General features: G+C 43.5%; 1 protein-coding gene across 1 annotated transcript in view; it reads left to right on the top strand.

Annotated features, from left to right (window-relative positions):
* The window catches only part of adam12a (ADAM metallopeptidase domain 12a), an 89,917-nt gene that overhangs the window by 37,479 nt on the left and 36,566 nt on the right, over positions 1–15,872 (top strand). Inside the window, exon 4 of the mRNA XM_084670822.1 lies at positions 13,610–13,688. Within this exon, the coding sequence (XP_084526948.1) occupies positions 13,610–13,688 (79 nt within the window). The remainder of the gene's footprint in view (positions 1–13,609; positions 13,689–15,872) is intronic.

The following is a 15,872-nucleotide window of genomic DNA, read 5'->3' as shown; positions in this document are numbered from 1 at the left end:
AGCTCAAGTCAACCACGTCACCAAAGAGCGCTTGGATTGAATTTGTTTTCAACAAACAACATATTACGTTGTTCTGATTGGTTCTAGGTCTATCCAATTGGGAGAGGCATTTGTTTTACAAGTTCAGTTGAAACACACCCCATACTCACAGCCCAACGGAGAGTTTTCAGACTCACATTCTGACTAGAATTATGAGTATGACAACGTCAGGCTAGTAAATGACTGCAAGTTGACCAAACTCACCTTTTCCCCTTCAGTGATTGGCTTTTTGATGATGCAGAATGGATGCGCATCAGCTGCCAGTCCCATCTGCAGCCTGTGATATACAACTCAATGTTTACAAACAATTGCTTACGGAAGGACAATAACGTCCTACTTCCTGAACGCATTAGGTAAATTAAGTGGCGGCCTAGATAGAGGGAGGGAGATGAGGAGAGGGAGGGAGGGAAAGAGGAAGGGAGGGGGAGAAAGTAAGGAAGACTGGCACCCTCCCCTGTTTAATGGGGCCGGGCTGATTGATGAGCTTGTAGTATCTCATCTGAAAATCAATCATACTGTCAGAGACACGGCGTCTGGAGACAGAGGGGATCCGATAAAAGACACAAGTGCTGTTTCTTCTCTTTGTTACTGAGTCATTTCTCTTTAGACCCTCAAGTATTTGTGTTGTACGTGTCGAGACCAACCCGCCTCTCCCTCAAGCCTTAACCCCTCACTCCTCTGCCTCCTCTCAGGTTCAGCATCCCCAGTGAGTTCACAGTTGACATTTTCAGGAGGAACACATTAAAAGGTCAGAGCTAGACTCAGGGCTAGGAACATCAGGGGCTAACACAATTAGTTCCAACAAAAGAAAGAATACATTTGCCTGTGTAGAGACAATATAAAGGGTGGAACACAGTAAAAAGGGTTGAGGAATTTTCTTAATTACTTTATTTCCCTCCAGACCTGCGAAGCAGAGGAGTGAAGCCAGAAATATGGAGAGAAGCAGGAAGCGTTAGCAGACAGGTACCATTAATTTAAAGGTGGTGTTTTTATGCACTCGTTTATTACGTTAAAAGAATAATAGGGTTGATTGTTTGAAGTTCCCAAGTCACTCATTAGTTCCACTATGAGGTTTGCAATGAATATAGATGTACAAGACTTTGGCTGTGGGCCAATTCATGTGAAAATGGAAGCATTTGAATAAATGGGCAAAACCTCAAAGCTTTGTATTAGTGAGACCCTCCCTCTAAATTATCGCACATGCACTCCCCCGGCCTTAACCTAGATACAGGGCTAGCCAAGCGTTTCACAGATGCACCAGCCACAGTTTGGTGGGTGCAGATGAATTCTGTCTCATAAAATTAAAAGCTATAGTACAGTATTGCCTCTCTAGACTGTGTCCTTTATCTGTGTATTTGTTTTGTTTCCAGCCTTATTCAACTAAGCTCGATGTCCTTTTGGGCTGTCAAATGCAAGACTGAGGAAAAGCCTGTTGGCTAACGAGGGTCACAGCTTTTCAGCAGTGTATTAATGTATGCATATGTAGTGAGGTCAGCAAGACCACATATAGCCAACATCTTGCCACACCCGAAGAGTGATTCAATCACATCAGACAAACCTAATCAGCCCTTGTGACACCCTCAGTATGCTGATTATCCACCAAACGCCGATGCAAAGGAACCATAGAATTGGGGGGGGGGGACCTCCCCAATCTCAGCCCTCCTGCTAGTTTGCAAGTTTCAAAGGGCCTCCTTGAGACAACACGTCTCCAGCAACCATTCGCTATCTGTTTTGGCGGCAGTTGAACAAAGAACATACCTTAATCAGAACTTTTGAGGAAAGTTCTTCAGACTTCCCCTTTACCACAAGAGTACAAGGTGGAGAATTATGAGAGGGATATTTGTGTCATGTTTGTTACTTTGTTTTAATGTTGTGTTCACTGAAATCTTGATTCTGGTAACTACTCCTTCTTTCTGAAAGATAACCATGTCATTCTTGGTATCTACACAAAGCTCTCATAATAAAACAATTATTCAACTATATTTTCTAACTGTACTAAGATGTCCAGAATATTTGAATGATCTTTTGAACCAGCCAGAGACCAGATCACACCTTTCGTAGGTGTGAAGGAAGGAGGGGGGAGTTGACAACCCAGCTTCCCCCAATCATCGTCTAACCCCAGACAAGTCCTCCCTTGAACTCTGAACTGTATAAATATCTGAGATGATCATCAATCTCGGACTCCAGCGAAACCAACCATGGCATGAACGCCATCGGGATTGGCGTTCCAAAGGACGTCCCCAAGCTTCTCCTGAGATTCAACTTTATAGTGATTGTGACACTATCTGGACGTTTCAACAGAAGAACCAAAAACTTATCATTGCGACTTGACGGTCCCGCAGACTCAGCCACATGACCCGGCAGCGCAGCCGCGCTTTCACTTCCGATTCTTCAAATGGACCTTTGGCGCAAATCGCCCTCAACCTCATTGATCAACCCATGATCCAACGTAACTATGGCTAACGCTCTTTCCTCCTCGACTTGGCATTGGCGTGAGCTCTGTTTATGATTTGTAAGGATGCAATCATTGACTTACCATTTCTGTCTTTCTTTAAGTTAGACCATTTCATTCTGTTCATTGAAACCAATAACTCATATCAAACTCATAATCTAAGTTGTTCATAAGATCTGTTTACCTTACTTGAATAAATTCATTGTAAAGATATTTTGATGTGCGTGTTCACTGATGTTACGATTGGCTTTACACTTAGAACGAATTCATTCCTAAAGATGAGACTAATTATTACATGTTAAATATAGGATTCCCTAATGTCCTAAACCAATATTAGGGTGGTGCCCCAAACTTTATGATAAATTAAGTATTTCTATTTTAACACGATGAGACCCCGCTACACATATATAGTACATGCATGCAGTATCACAACATAGATCCACTGAGCTGAGTACACAGGATTGAATATCCATTTGGGAGTTGGTGTTGCTGATTGGCTTGCTGAAGGAGCAAAAAGGATTTTCTTCCATCTTTCACCATCCTGCAGACAGACACACACACACTCACACACAAAAGCTTGTTCTCATAGAGTATGGTAGGCATAGCAACATACTTGCTTTAGAGATGGATAGAAAGTCCAGGGGGCACAGAGAGGAAGAGAGATGAATCTCCTCTCCAGTAAAACACTGTAGAGCAGGAAAGAGGATTTGAGAGAGTTCCAGTTTGGCCCTTTGCTTAATTTGTTTCAGATTACAACATCATTGGCCAACAAAACAGTGTCTGAAGCACTGTTGCCTGAGCAAAGTGCTGTATCTTTAGATTAGGAAGAGTTCCCAGTGTGATTTGAATTGCCTTTGATTTAGAACATGTGATTGCTAATACTTTCCACTGCCCTATGGGTAACAGTGACATCATAAGCAGTAAAGTTACCATTGGTAGTTTTTCTCGGAAACGAGGGGTTCACCCCTACTTGACCTGTGTGTTGGTATGTGTTTGTGTGTGAGATCATGGATTACGAGGAGGTTTAAGTCACAGACACTTGCTCATTTACAGTGTGTCTCATATAGACATTACATAGGTGACGTCATTAGCAAGCACTTGAGGATTCCAGATACCAGATAGTCAATACAATGAAAATACAGATTTTAACTGGGAGTTTGCACACACTCCCACGCAATGATAGATGCAGTATTAAATGAACATTATAATTGAATGTGTTCCGGGCCCCGGGCTCCTAAGTTCCTCCAAGTCAGATAGCTAATGAGAAGTTCTACAAACTGAAAAGGATGTCAAAATAGGGCCTGTCAAGGTTTTCTTACTCTGGCAGTAAAACATTTACAATTTATAAGGTTTTCAGTATCTTTGTCAAACAGGAGTGATTGTGACATGTCTTAGTCAGCTCTGGGCTCGGGTACAGGAGACTCCCAGCTCAAGGGTCCCTCTGTTGTAGATTCCCAGGAGCAGGAAATGTGCCATAGGCCTGAATAGTAATAGACACAGGATCTGATTGTTTTGATTGACAGCTGGTAGTCTTGTATGTGTGTGTGTGTGGGTGGGTGGGTGTTCAGGGGACTGCAGCCCTTTAACTTCTGTGGAGCTTCTCAAGGGGTACGTTTCATTCTTAACATATGTTTCCTTGCATGTGCCCTTTTCATCACTCCCCTTCACAGACTTGAGGCCACATGCAGGGATATCTAGCACACTGTGGGCCTCATTTACTAACAGGATTGCGCCCATTTCAGGCGTAAAATAGCGGGTAAAGACATAAAACTGTATTTATTAAGGCAGCAAACTTGAGTAAAAACGCAGATTACCGCAAGATCATATACAATTAGATCTAAAACGAACTTACAAAGAGCTTGGTTACACTACCAAAGTTGAATTAGTAATGTTGTAAGCGATGCTAGCGTTATTTTGCTAGAGCTAGCTAGCCTATAACATTTCACTGGGTCTACTAACCATTCGCCTACTTTAGCAAGTCACTGTATTTCCAAGCCCTGATAGTATAACTGAGACGACACGGTAGCCTAAATAATTCCTCTTTCAAGTAATAAGCCCCCGTTCAAGTGTTGAGCATTAAATTAGCTGCACGGTCTGTCGAGATCTTGAGACAAAGCAACTTTTTTGTTGTAAAACTGGATTATAAACTGCTTCGAAAAGTAAGCAGCACAAGCACAAGAAAACTGTAAAATTGGAGTACAAGTTGCTCCTTATTTTCCAAAAATTACGGTAGCCTACTGTCTCAGTTTGTCTGTTATTGGAGTCGAAGTTCTAATATTAACTTACACAGCTAGGCTAATCAACATTCGTAAAAAAAATTCTGGAAACCTAAACCCAATGCAAACCTTAAAACTTTCTTCAAATATTATTTCTTTGTCAATCGCGAAAAGAGCTTGTGGAGCTGTGGAAATAAATTCTCTATTCTGCTGGCTGTTCTTCTTTTTCTTCTGTATCTGGCGACAAACGTCTCTCTTTGATTTGAATAATGCACCGCAGAGCAGCAAAATAAATGCCTCTCTCTAATGAGGTCAAATGAGATGTCAATTACATTTTGGGATGGCACCCGGGGTGGCCAATCATATGTCAGGGGTGTCCAGTGCCATCCCGAACACCCCTCTGGCTCCGCTACTGGGTGTTGTATGGTTTACTGTTCTTCAACTGTTCTGCAACTGTTCTACAACTGTTCAATCACTGGGCAGGTTGTTTTGAATTAAAAAAAGAATACAATTTTGAAATTGCCAGTGCATTACAGTTAAGTGTTGTGGTTATTTGCATTTGACGAGACTGTTAGACTGTTCCTAAATTACTCGATTTACTAATTTTCATGACCTAAGGACAACAAACTCTGCCCCCTCCTCTGACTTAAAAACGCAGTTAGGATATTAATAATGTTAATTTTTCCCAGTTTGTGCTGGAGTAATAACTAGAAGCCGGACGGATCTAATCTAGCAATAGACTATATATTATTTTGATTGCCCTTGTTTTGAAAGCCATTTCAATTGTTTATTATTGTTATAACAGTCCAAAAAATACATGCTACCGATGTCCACATGGTTTATTGATTTACTACACAAAAGGTAGCTGCTAACTACAGTAGTTAATTTAGGTCATTTAGCAAGCTGGACAATCTAACTATAAAGGCAAGTACCACTGTCTGTGTGTCTGTGTTCTCTGTGTGTCCTATATTTGATATATAGCCTTACCACAGTACTTGTGTTTATCTTTCTTTATATATTGTACTACTATGTTTATTGGCTGCACCAACATCACCTTGTATGTGAAAACGTATGTGTCAATAAACTTGATTCTCATTCTGAAATGTTAGTGTTACTGTGGCTCTGTTATCTCAATAATTTGACATTGTATAAAGTTGCAAGTCAGCAGGTTTATTGCTCAGTACCAAATGATTTGCAGTGTTGATGTTGGGACAGGCCTATCTAGTAGTCAGTTTATCTTGAAATGTGGGAATATCTAGTATACCGATACCTAGAATTGTGGGTACACCTTTTGTACTGTATATCTAGAAATGTCTAGAAGAACTAGACATGTGGGTAGAGCTACTTAAAATTTCTCAATTCAGTCTTTGCTGGTTTATAATGTATAGTGTCGGTAAACATGAGACTGCCAAAGAACTGCTTTCTGGAACCAATTCCCCGTTCCTTTTTCTAGATTCTTATGGATGACGCCCGGCCTGCCTCTCTTTTGTAGTCTGCTTCATCATCCTCATCATCATTATAACCGCCATACTTCATTAAATATTAGGATTGTGTTCCTCCCTTAATTCCAATTAATCCTCTGTTGTTGAGTATCCATCATCCTGCTGCTGTAATTGGTATCCTTTTGAGTCATCCATCACCGACACGTTACATAAAGATGACACCATATTGATTTTGCCTGGCATGCCTGGGCTTAACAGTATCAATCTCCAGGTGACAGCTTTGGCAGTACTTGCGTGCCACCGTTGCTAATGTGCATTCTATTAGACCGGCCGAGTCTGACCAATTAACCACCCAGGAACGGCGAAGGCCCCGAGGTCTACCAGACATCAGCAGACATCAGGAATCGTAATGAGGCGCCAAGTCCCAGACACTGTCAGCTAGTCCTCTGTGACCCCATTTCTCTGTGTGAAACTAGTAGGAGAGGAGTTTGTTTTGTCCCCCACCCTCCCCATTAACGAGACTAGAAGGACATGGCTTCAGTGTAGCTGACTGCTCTACTGCTCAGCCAGTAATGAAGAACTAGAGCTGTATTTTCCTTCCTGCTTGCTTTTCTCGACTTCACTTCCTTTCCAGGATTCCGTTGCCACTGTAGTGTCGGCCGAGCCCTGAGCTGGATGTTAGCTAACATTATTGGACACAGCTTGTGTAAATTAAGTCAGAAACATCCACCATAGCTTGTTTGTTCTCCTCATTAATCCCCTTCCATCTCCCCACCACCAGACACACATGCGCACACACACACACACCTGGCACAACTCTTTAGCTGGCACATTCGCTGTAACAGCTGTGTTCATGCCACACACTGAAGGGTGGGAGCTGAAATAAGACAGGCTGAAAACAGACTGACAGACAGGGGAGGGCAGGGCAGCCTCGTCCATGGTTCTGGCCCTGATGTCATACAGAGATTACAGCCTTCTTGACTTTCTTTCTCCTGGAAAAATAGCTCTTGCAGTGAGGAGACGTTGGCAGTGTTGACCTGGAGACATGCTACTGTTCTCCATTCTAAAACAATTGTTCACTTGTTACCTCCCACATGAAAGTGAAGTACATCATTTCAAAGATGTTGCCTCATTGGTATTTATTTTTAAATCTACTGTATCCGTTGATGTTCTTAATTAATTTACAGCATTGTCGGCTATTTAAAGTATGAGTTAATCTGCTCTAAATATTTGCACACTCATTATGATTATGAAGCAGAGACTTAGTGCTAAGTAGACTCTCCAGGCACTGAGCGAGCAGGTTGTTGTTTGTCATACTTAACCTAGGGAACGGCCTACATTTCCCTGATTAAGATGTTGGTTGCGTTGAATGAGACAGGTTGGGGAGGAGGGGGCTGGCTGAGAAATCAATCAATCGATATTGATTCAACTGGTATTTCAGAGATGGGCTTGAAGACCCCTGGTGTCGATGTTGTGATCAGATATTGAAATGAACAAAGTAGTTCATTATTAAAGAGGGTTTCAGTGGAGATTAAACTGATATGACCTTTCTTCAATGACAGGATGTCATTTGATTGGGACAATGGAGTGCACTTAGATAACCTGATTTACTGTGGCTTCTTATTGTTTGTCGCCTGTACTGCAAAAAGTGGGCTTATTCATTTCAATGGTTACATGGTTAAAAGTGCTATGCCCGAATACAATTTAATTTTCCAGATTTTAAGACAGAATTGGGCTATTATGGGATCCAGATTGGAGGTTATTCACATTTTACACAAAATGCTCTCTATAGGACATCACTTTCCCTTTCACCTTTTCTCCACCTGCCTATTCTCCTTGACCGGATATCGTCATTCAAATCTCTGCTGGTGTCCTTGCCACAGCCATCTATTCCACTGGTTATTTTGACCAAGTCTGAAGTGAATCCCTACCACACCGACCAGCAGTTTGAGACCACATCACAGACTTCCTCAAAATCTTTAGTTGCTAGTTTATATATCCTTAGTAAAGTTAGACCACACATTTAAATTTAAGATTCCTATATGTTTACTGTATGCACCTTCCTGCCAAAGCAAATTCCTTGTCTGTACAAACTTTCATGGCAAATAAATCCCTTTCTGATTCTGAAGTCATGGAACAGCAACCAAGTCATTTGTATTCATGCTTTGATGATATGACATGATGCTCACGCTAAATTAATACAGCATTCATTTTGGTCATGACATGCTACTGCATTATTGTGATGTTCATGGGTTCTCTAGCAATTTGTGTGCAACATTTCCTTGTGAAAATATAGCTGTGTCTGACACAGATTATTTAGTTTTCTCACCCATCTCTGCTTAGGCCCGACATCAGGAGTTGCAGCTGTGCTTTGACCCTGATAAGATTGTATCACCTTGTAAAACACTGAAAGGAACTTACACTGTCAGGCAGGCTAGAATGACTTGTAAACTCCTTACAAACATGTTCCCCCAATGATGTTATAGGACATCCATTACGTCATATCTTCCACTTTACTTGAATTCTGTTGCAAGCGCAGTCAGACTAGCATTTGGTACCATCAAACAACATGGATTATCTTCATGAGAAAGCTATTTTGTCTGGCCCTGTTTTATCACTAGCAGGAATCAATTCTAGAGAAGTCAAACCCATGATTTGGTTCAGAAAACAGGTTTGACAGTTAACGGTTGACATTCAACAAGATCTCAAAGTGTCTTCTCTCCTGTCTGTCTTTCATATTCACTGGCAGGGAAGCAACATTACATTGTTTCAACTGTTGAAGATGTATTTTTATCTTTCCTTTAAAGATGGCCTGCTAAACATAGCTAACATAACTGTGTTTTTTATGCCCATCTAATAAGTACAACATTACCTTAGAGACAGTACTGAACGTTTCCATCCTAGTTGTGAGGTACCTAGCAATGGTGGTGACAGGCAGATGTTGGTGGCCATCTTGCTGTTTGTCATATCCTTGATCTGTTGTGTCCCTGTCACGCAGCTGTCATCTGGGGCAGGTTACCCATCCATGAAGTCATTGATCCATGTTCCACCCATCTCTGGATTGACTTGCATTGCTCCCCTCGCCTCCATCTGGTTGTCACCCTGTCAGTCAACCTCCCACAACCCCCCACTCCTCACCCCCTCCGCGGCAGGCCAGTCTACTCATAATGCATATTAAATGGAGGGCCCCAACCACCCCCCCCCCCTTCCCACGCCTCATTAACTTCCTGCTGATTGATAAACAGTGAGGTGCTGCCACCGCTGTGCAGCGACAAGCTCCACTGGAGTTAGATGGCAGTATGTGTGTGTGTGTGCTCATTTGGCCGGTGGTGCGTGTATGTGTGTGTCATCTGCCACCGACAACTACACTTTTGTGTAGCAGGCCATTCATGTGGTCTTGGTGATACCTACAGTATGAGAGGGGTGGTCTTGATGGTTCCTACAGTATGAGAGGGGTGGTCTTGATGGTTCCTACAGTATGAGGGGTGGTCTTGATGGTTCCTACAGTATGAGAGGGGTGGTCTTGATGGTTCCTACAGTATGAGAGGGGTGGTCTTGATGGTTCCTACAGTATGAGGGGTGGTCTTGATGGTTCCTACAGTATGAGAGGGGTGGTCTTGATGGTTCCTACAGTATGAGAGGGGAGGTCTTGATGGTTCCTACAGTATGAGAGGGGTGGTCTTGATGGTTCCTACAGTATGAGAGGGGTGGTCTTGATGGTTCCTACAGTATGAGAGGGGTGGTCTTGATGGTTCCTACAGTATGAGAGGGGTGGTCTTGATGGTTCCTACAGTATGAGAGGGGTGGTCTTGATGGTTCCTACAGTATGAGAGGGGTGGTCTTGATGGTTCCTACAGTATGAGAGGGGTGGTCTTGATGGTTCCCACAGTATGAGGGGTGGTCTTGATGGTTCCTACAGTATGAGAGGGGTGGTCTTGATGGTTCCTACAGTATGAGGGGTGGTTTTGATGGTTCCTACAGTATGAGAGGGGTGGTCTTGATGGTTCCTACAGTATGAGGGGTGGTCTTGATGGTTCCTACAGTATGAGAGGGGTGGTCTTGATGGTTCCTACAGTATGAGAGGGGTGGTCTTGATGGTTCCTACAGTATGAGAGGGGTGGTCTTGATGGTTCCTACAGTATGAGGTGACTAGGTTTCAGTGGACATTGTAATATGTATCCCCCCCTTTCATATTTGCAAATCAGTCTCCACAGTGTTACATACAGAATTCCTACTATATGTGATTTCTCAAACATAATGTACTATATATTTCTCTCCCCCAATGTACCCTTGTTTACATGGTATAGATCTGCACCTCAGATACCAAGGGACCTGGGGCCTCATGTATAAACGTTGCGTACGCACAAAAAGCTTGCGTACACTAGTTTTCACGCACACGGTGTGATGTATAAAAATTAACTTGACGTGACAATGTGCGGACTGTCCGCAAACTCTTGTCTGGCTCTGTAACTTGGCAAATTCTAAATGAAAGGTGCACAAACTCACAAAACATAACAAAATAAAGTTTCCACTATAGTTACTGTCATACGTCTATGACGTTAACTACTCAAAAAAACATAAAAATAAAAGTTTGATCATTATTTTGGATGATCACATCAAAATGCCAAAACCCAAATGGGAAATGCTAGTGGTTCTCAACCCTGTCCTCAGGGTCCCCCTGTCCTGCATGTTTTATATGTTTCCCTCCTCCAACACACCTGATTCAAATAGAAGGGTCGTTATCTAGCTCTGTAGAAGCCTGGTAACGAGCATGCTTTTAAATCAGGTGTGTTGGAGCAGGGAAACATCTGAAACGAGCAGGACAGGGGGTCCCTGAGGACAGGGTTGAGAATCACTTTAATCCACCACCATTTAATAACTTCTGTTAAACTTGAGGGTGTCAAACGAATGACAAAATCACAAAGGAAATGCATGTCACCCTAACCCTATAGCTGCCATGCTGTTATGATGCGCCACCACTCATTTCTTATATTTGAGTTTTACTTCAGACCATTTCTTCGTAATTTCTGCCATGGTCCGGTTCTCCAAACCCACAGCATTTACGGCCCTATAATAATAATAATAATTGTATTTGTAATGCACTTTATATTTAGCTAAATATTAAAAAAGAAAGTGACAGTTTTCCATTCCGCTGACTTTCTTTTGTTGCTAATACCTGATAACAGGCCGCCAAACAAGACACATTTTCTTGCCTCCACCTCTGTTGTCAGAACCTCGATCTCACAGTCTGTGAATGTTTTCTTTTTTGCGTGTTTAGCCATTTTACTGTGTTTCTTCGAATTAACGCCGCAGCGTTTATTAAATAACATTCATTTTTGGTGCAGCGTTTATTCAATAATAATTCAGACAAAGAAAAAATTTAAACAATAGTAATTCAGCCAAAGAAATGACCTCAGGAGCGCATTTATATAGGCCATATGAAGCATAGCGCAAGTTCAGTCAGGCAAGACCGATCCCTGCACTCGGGCTCAACCGTAGTTGCACTACTCACTCCCCCTACTAAGAACGCCCTACCTTCCCTCGTTCCCGGGTCGGGCGGTCACTGGGGTTCAGGTTGCTTAGCGCTCCCGCCTACAATACATGGCGTCATATGGTCCGTGCCTTTTAAATACGATTCTTTCCCTGTGTAGTTCGTTGATGCTGTCAAGTGCGCGACCCACCACCTCCCCGTCGCCACCCGGTTCCTGTCTCCGGCTTTGGCTCGATTGGTCGTCGGCTGTGCCACCGCCACCAGTGTCTGGACTCCGCGGGGGATTCTTCTTCGGGCGTTGGGCAGGCGCCCGTTGATTTATATAATTCCTCACGGGGTCCAAGCTCCAAACATTGTAGTACATTTATTATTCTGTAATAAATATCTTTCACTTATCCAGGTCTCTCCTGATTGAACTGCATATTCCTTTATGGGAGGAGGCAAGGCGGGGTCAGTGGCTCGTTCACGTGCGGTCAATCTCACGTTGATTGTGATTTATAAAGGAAAGGTGCGCAGGACCTGGCGTACGACCGGTTTTATGCATGTGAATATTTCTGTGCGTAGGTACTTTTCAAGTTTTGGCCGTACCCATCTTCTGGTATGAAAGCTGTGCAATCTTTTATACATGAGGCCCCTGGTATTTGTTTGCGAGAAGGTTGGACTCTAAGCCTGTTTGTGTGTGCTGGACAGATGTTGTCCTGCCTGTCCGAGTCAGACAGGGAGGACTAATTAAGGCTTTAGCTCATCAGAATAACACGTCATTTGATAGGACAGCCCACTCTCAGCGGCCCAGCTTTGATCCCCTGATAGTTTCCAGCTCTTTGGCTCTATAAAAGATATTAACACCACTGGCCTGCAATCAGGCTATCCCACACCAACAAGTCCAGCACCAAATGCTGTAACCTCACACTCCCAAAGCCCTTAGTGGTGAGGTCAGTAAAACAATCCCGTCCGCTCCTGATAGGCGTTTCTTCAGTGCGGATTAACAGCCGCTAACCATCATCTTATGGCATGCTCACACACACTGAGCCCACTTACATGGACACTCATACGGCGTAATCATGAAGTCATCATGGAGTCGTCGTCGTCCCCCCGACAGGTGTTGACCCCCCCTCCCCCTGTCCTCTGCTCCCCAGCCTGAACTGGCTGTCGTCCTTCCCACAGAGGGACCACCCTGTCCTTGGTGAATGTATGGTAGAGCAGCCAAGAGAAGCCCCTGTTCCACCCCTCACCTCCCACCCCTACTGATGTCCATCTAGAGGCCGGGGTGTAGTGGAGAGGAGAGAGGCAAAGAGGATAACAGGATGGGGGGGGGGGGATAAGATCTCTAATTGGGTTTTCCCGAGACAGTAATGTTGCAGTCATTCATCTTGCTTTGTTGACGTATTGTGTAAACGGAGCGCATGGTAACCTCTCCAGATTCTTTCACCGTGTAATGGAAGGATTGGTACGATCCATCTCTCCAGATTCTTCCACTGTGTAATGGGAGGATTGGTACGATCCATCTCTTTTTCAGTTTGTTTTCCTTTTTCAAAGTGGTAATGAAAAAACTCCAATGTCATCTACAGACCTTGTGACATATGACATATATTTTTTGTTCATGTGAATTACACTAAATTACAATTCAAGGTAACGTTGACATATCTGTTAACATGCTCCATGTGATAGCACATGCAGTGTGCATGCGAGTGTCTGTAAAGTGAATCTCAATGCATCTCCGGGCCAATCCATTATCTCCCAGAGAGGACCCCTGCTTTATATCACTTACAGCTGCTTCATTCAATTGAGGCTTTCCTAAGGCACAGCTAGTTTTGAAATCAAGTCACACTGCTTTGATCGCACTATTTATCTACCTTCGCTCGGCTGGCAGTGGTGGAATACCAAAAACCTTGATGATTGATGATCTGGAGCTAAGCTTCAAGGGTCACTTTTAAACTGAACATCTGTTGTTTCACCATTTTACCTCTAGGGGGCTCTTTGCGCGGGACTACACAGAAACACATTACCAGGATGATGGCAGTCCAGTCACCCGCTCCCACAAGATCCCGGTACGGTATATAGCCTAGTTTCTAATCATTCCTACTGGAATCACTTACTCTTTGATCTGTTTGATTGTATCCTGGTGGACAGTATACTGAATATGTTATATATTTATTGTATTTTTGGTGAACTCCGACACTTGAATGTGAGATTCTTCTCTATTTAGTGGAACAAAGGCAGTGTTGATATTTCAGGGGTACTCGTTGTCAAACCATCAAAATATTTTTGTCTTTGTTGATGGATTGGAAGTGTTGATATACAGTGGTGGGCCCATTCTTTCAAGTTCAAGTTCAATTATTTTATTGTCTTTTATTGTCTCTGCTACCATAGTGAAACGGACATGAAACGCAGACACATCAAGGTGCCCCACAAAAGCTTGGGTATTGAAACAGATCTTGTAGTGCATGGCACAGTTCCAAATCAAGAGCTAGACAAAGGTACTTCTAATTACGGTTCATGATCAATTACTGTCAAGATCCAACCATTACATGAGGCGTTTGTATACACAACCACAGTTGGGAAGCATATGAAGTTACACAAAACTAAGGGTTTAATAGGGTGAGTATCTATCCAGAAAGGATTACAGTAACATATTCTAGATCTCTTCCAGCCCAGTACTAAGGTGAGATATATCTTCCGTCCGGAGCACAGTGTGGGGTCCAGAACCAGTTGTGTTGGGATTTGAGGAGACCCATCCCTGACCGTGCTTGGCCAGCTCAGCACATTCCTGCCATTCCACAGGTCTCACACAATGAGGGAGTTGTACTGGGCCCAGTGTGGAAAGGAGCTGAGAAGCCCCAGCTTAATAACACAGGAGAGTGTATGGTCTGGCTGGCTTTGTGGCTACGTGTGGGGACAAAATGGACGCCCTTTTGTGGCTCCATCATCCCATCTCCTCCCCACAGTGAAGTCAACTCCAGATCTTTGTTGGTGCGTCTGGCTGCAGCTGGACCGGTATTCACAAAACGGGACGGAAGCACTGTTGATGTATTGGGCTGTCTGTAGGGGAGGAGGCCGGGGCCCCCCAGAGGGTTCAGCCTCGTGTCAGAGACGAGGCGTTCTTGGGGAGTCAGTCAGGAGGCTCAGCCTGTGTCTGAGGCCCATCAGCCCTCCCCCTTCTCATTTGGCTTCTTTATTGCTCTGTCTGCTCCAGTGTGCTGTAACTCTTTAGACATATCCTCTCCCACCCAGAATCATTACCATGCCAGGTACCATAGACTTTGAAACTCTGCTTTTGCACAGTTTCTTTAGCTGCATTTGCAGTTTTGAGGGGGTGTTAGGGGATTATTTGTAAATAATTACATATTTGGAAAACAGAATTAATAATAATATATTTCTATAGTCATGAGCAATAAAGAGTTGGTTCCAATCGCAAGGTGTAATGCGGAGATTTGCCTCACCCGAGAACAATGTCAGCAAATTCCAGTGCCATCATTGTCTTTAGAAAGCCTATAAACAGACGGTCTATTCATATCCCCTAAACCAATGCGTCACAGTCAGTGTTCCATCAAAGATGCATAAGGGTTGGCATTAATGCAGGGTGCTATATCCAGCCTCCTGGCTTTGCTCTGCTATGATGTCTATCTATATTTCATGTAAGGGGTTTTCCTGTCTTCCCACACCTGGAGATCTGGCAGGCCTCTGGGAGGAACAGGACTGTCGAGGAGATGGGATAAATGAGAGGGAGGGAGGGAGGTAGGGGGAAACTGAAATAGTGCAGTTCACTGTAATAGTCATGGAAATGTAGGTTTAGCCATTACAGGAAATAGTAAGAAAACACCAACCTTCAACTACACCGGCAACCTTTATATGTATAATGCAAGACCAAGTTAGCCACTTCTGGCTTGCCTTCAGCCGCAGAAAGACATCCGTCCAGACGCGGAACCTGCTGAATCAGCAGGCACCTAAGGTAAACCACCTTGAAGGGGACTAGCTCCAAAATCAAATTTATGACCCAAGCTTCTTAATTTAGCTTAGAGCAAAGCAGAAAACCCACATGTCTGTGTTTCGGTACTCGTGTGTGTTGGTGGGAGGGGGGGTCTCGGACCCCACCTGTGAGCGGATTTCATAGACCAGCAGCCAGCCATCCAATAATATTGGAGGAGTGGTTTCCACCCTAAACCAGCCACTTCCTCCCTTCCATTCAACAGACAGATCTGGGGCCTCATGTATAAACCTTGCATAATGAACTT

This window comes from Hypomesus nipponensis, chromosome 13 (genome assembly GCF_054491055.1).
Source record: "Hypomesus nipponensis isolate SF chromosome 13, ASM5449105v1, whole genome shotgun sequence".
Taxonomy (NCBI): Eukaryota; Metazoa; Chordata; class Actinopteri; order Osmeriformes; family Osmeridae; genus Hypomesus; species Hypomesus nipponensis.
This window is presented reverse-complemented; position numbering and strand designations above follow the sequence as displayed.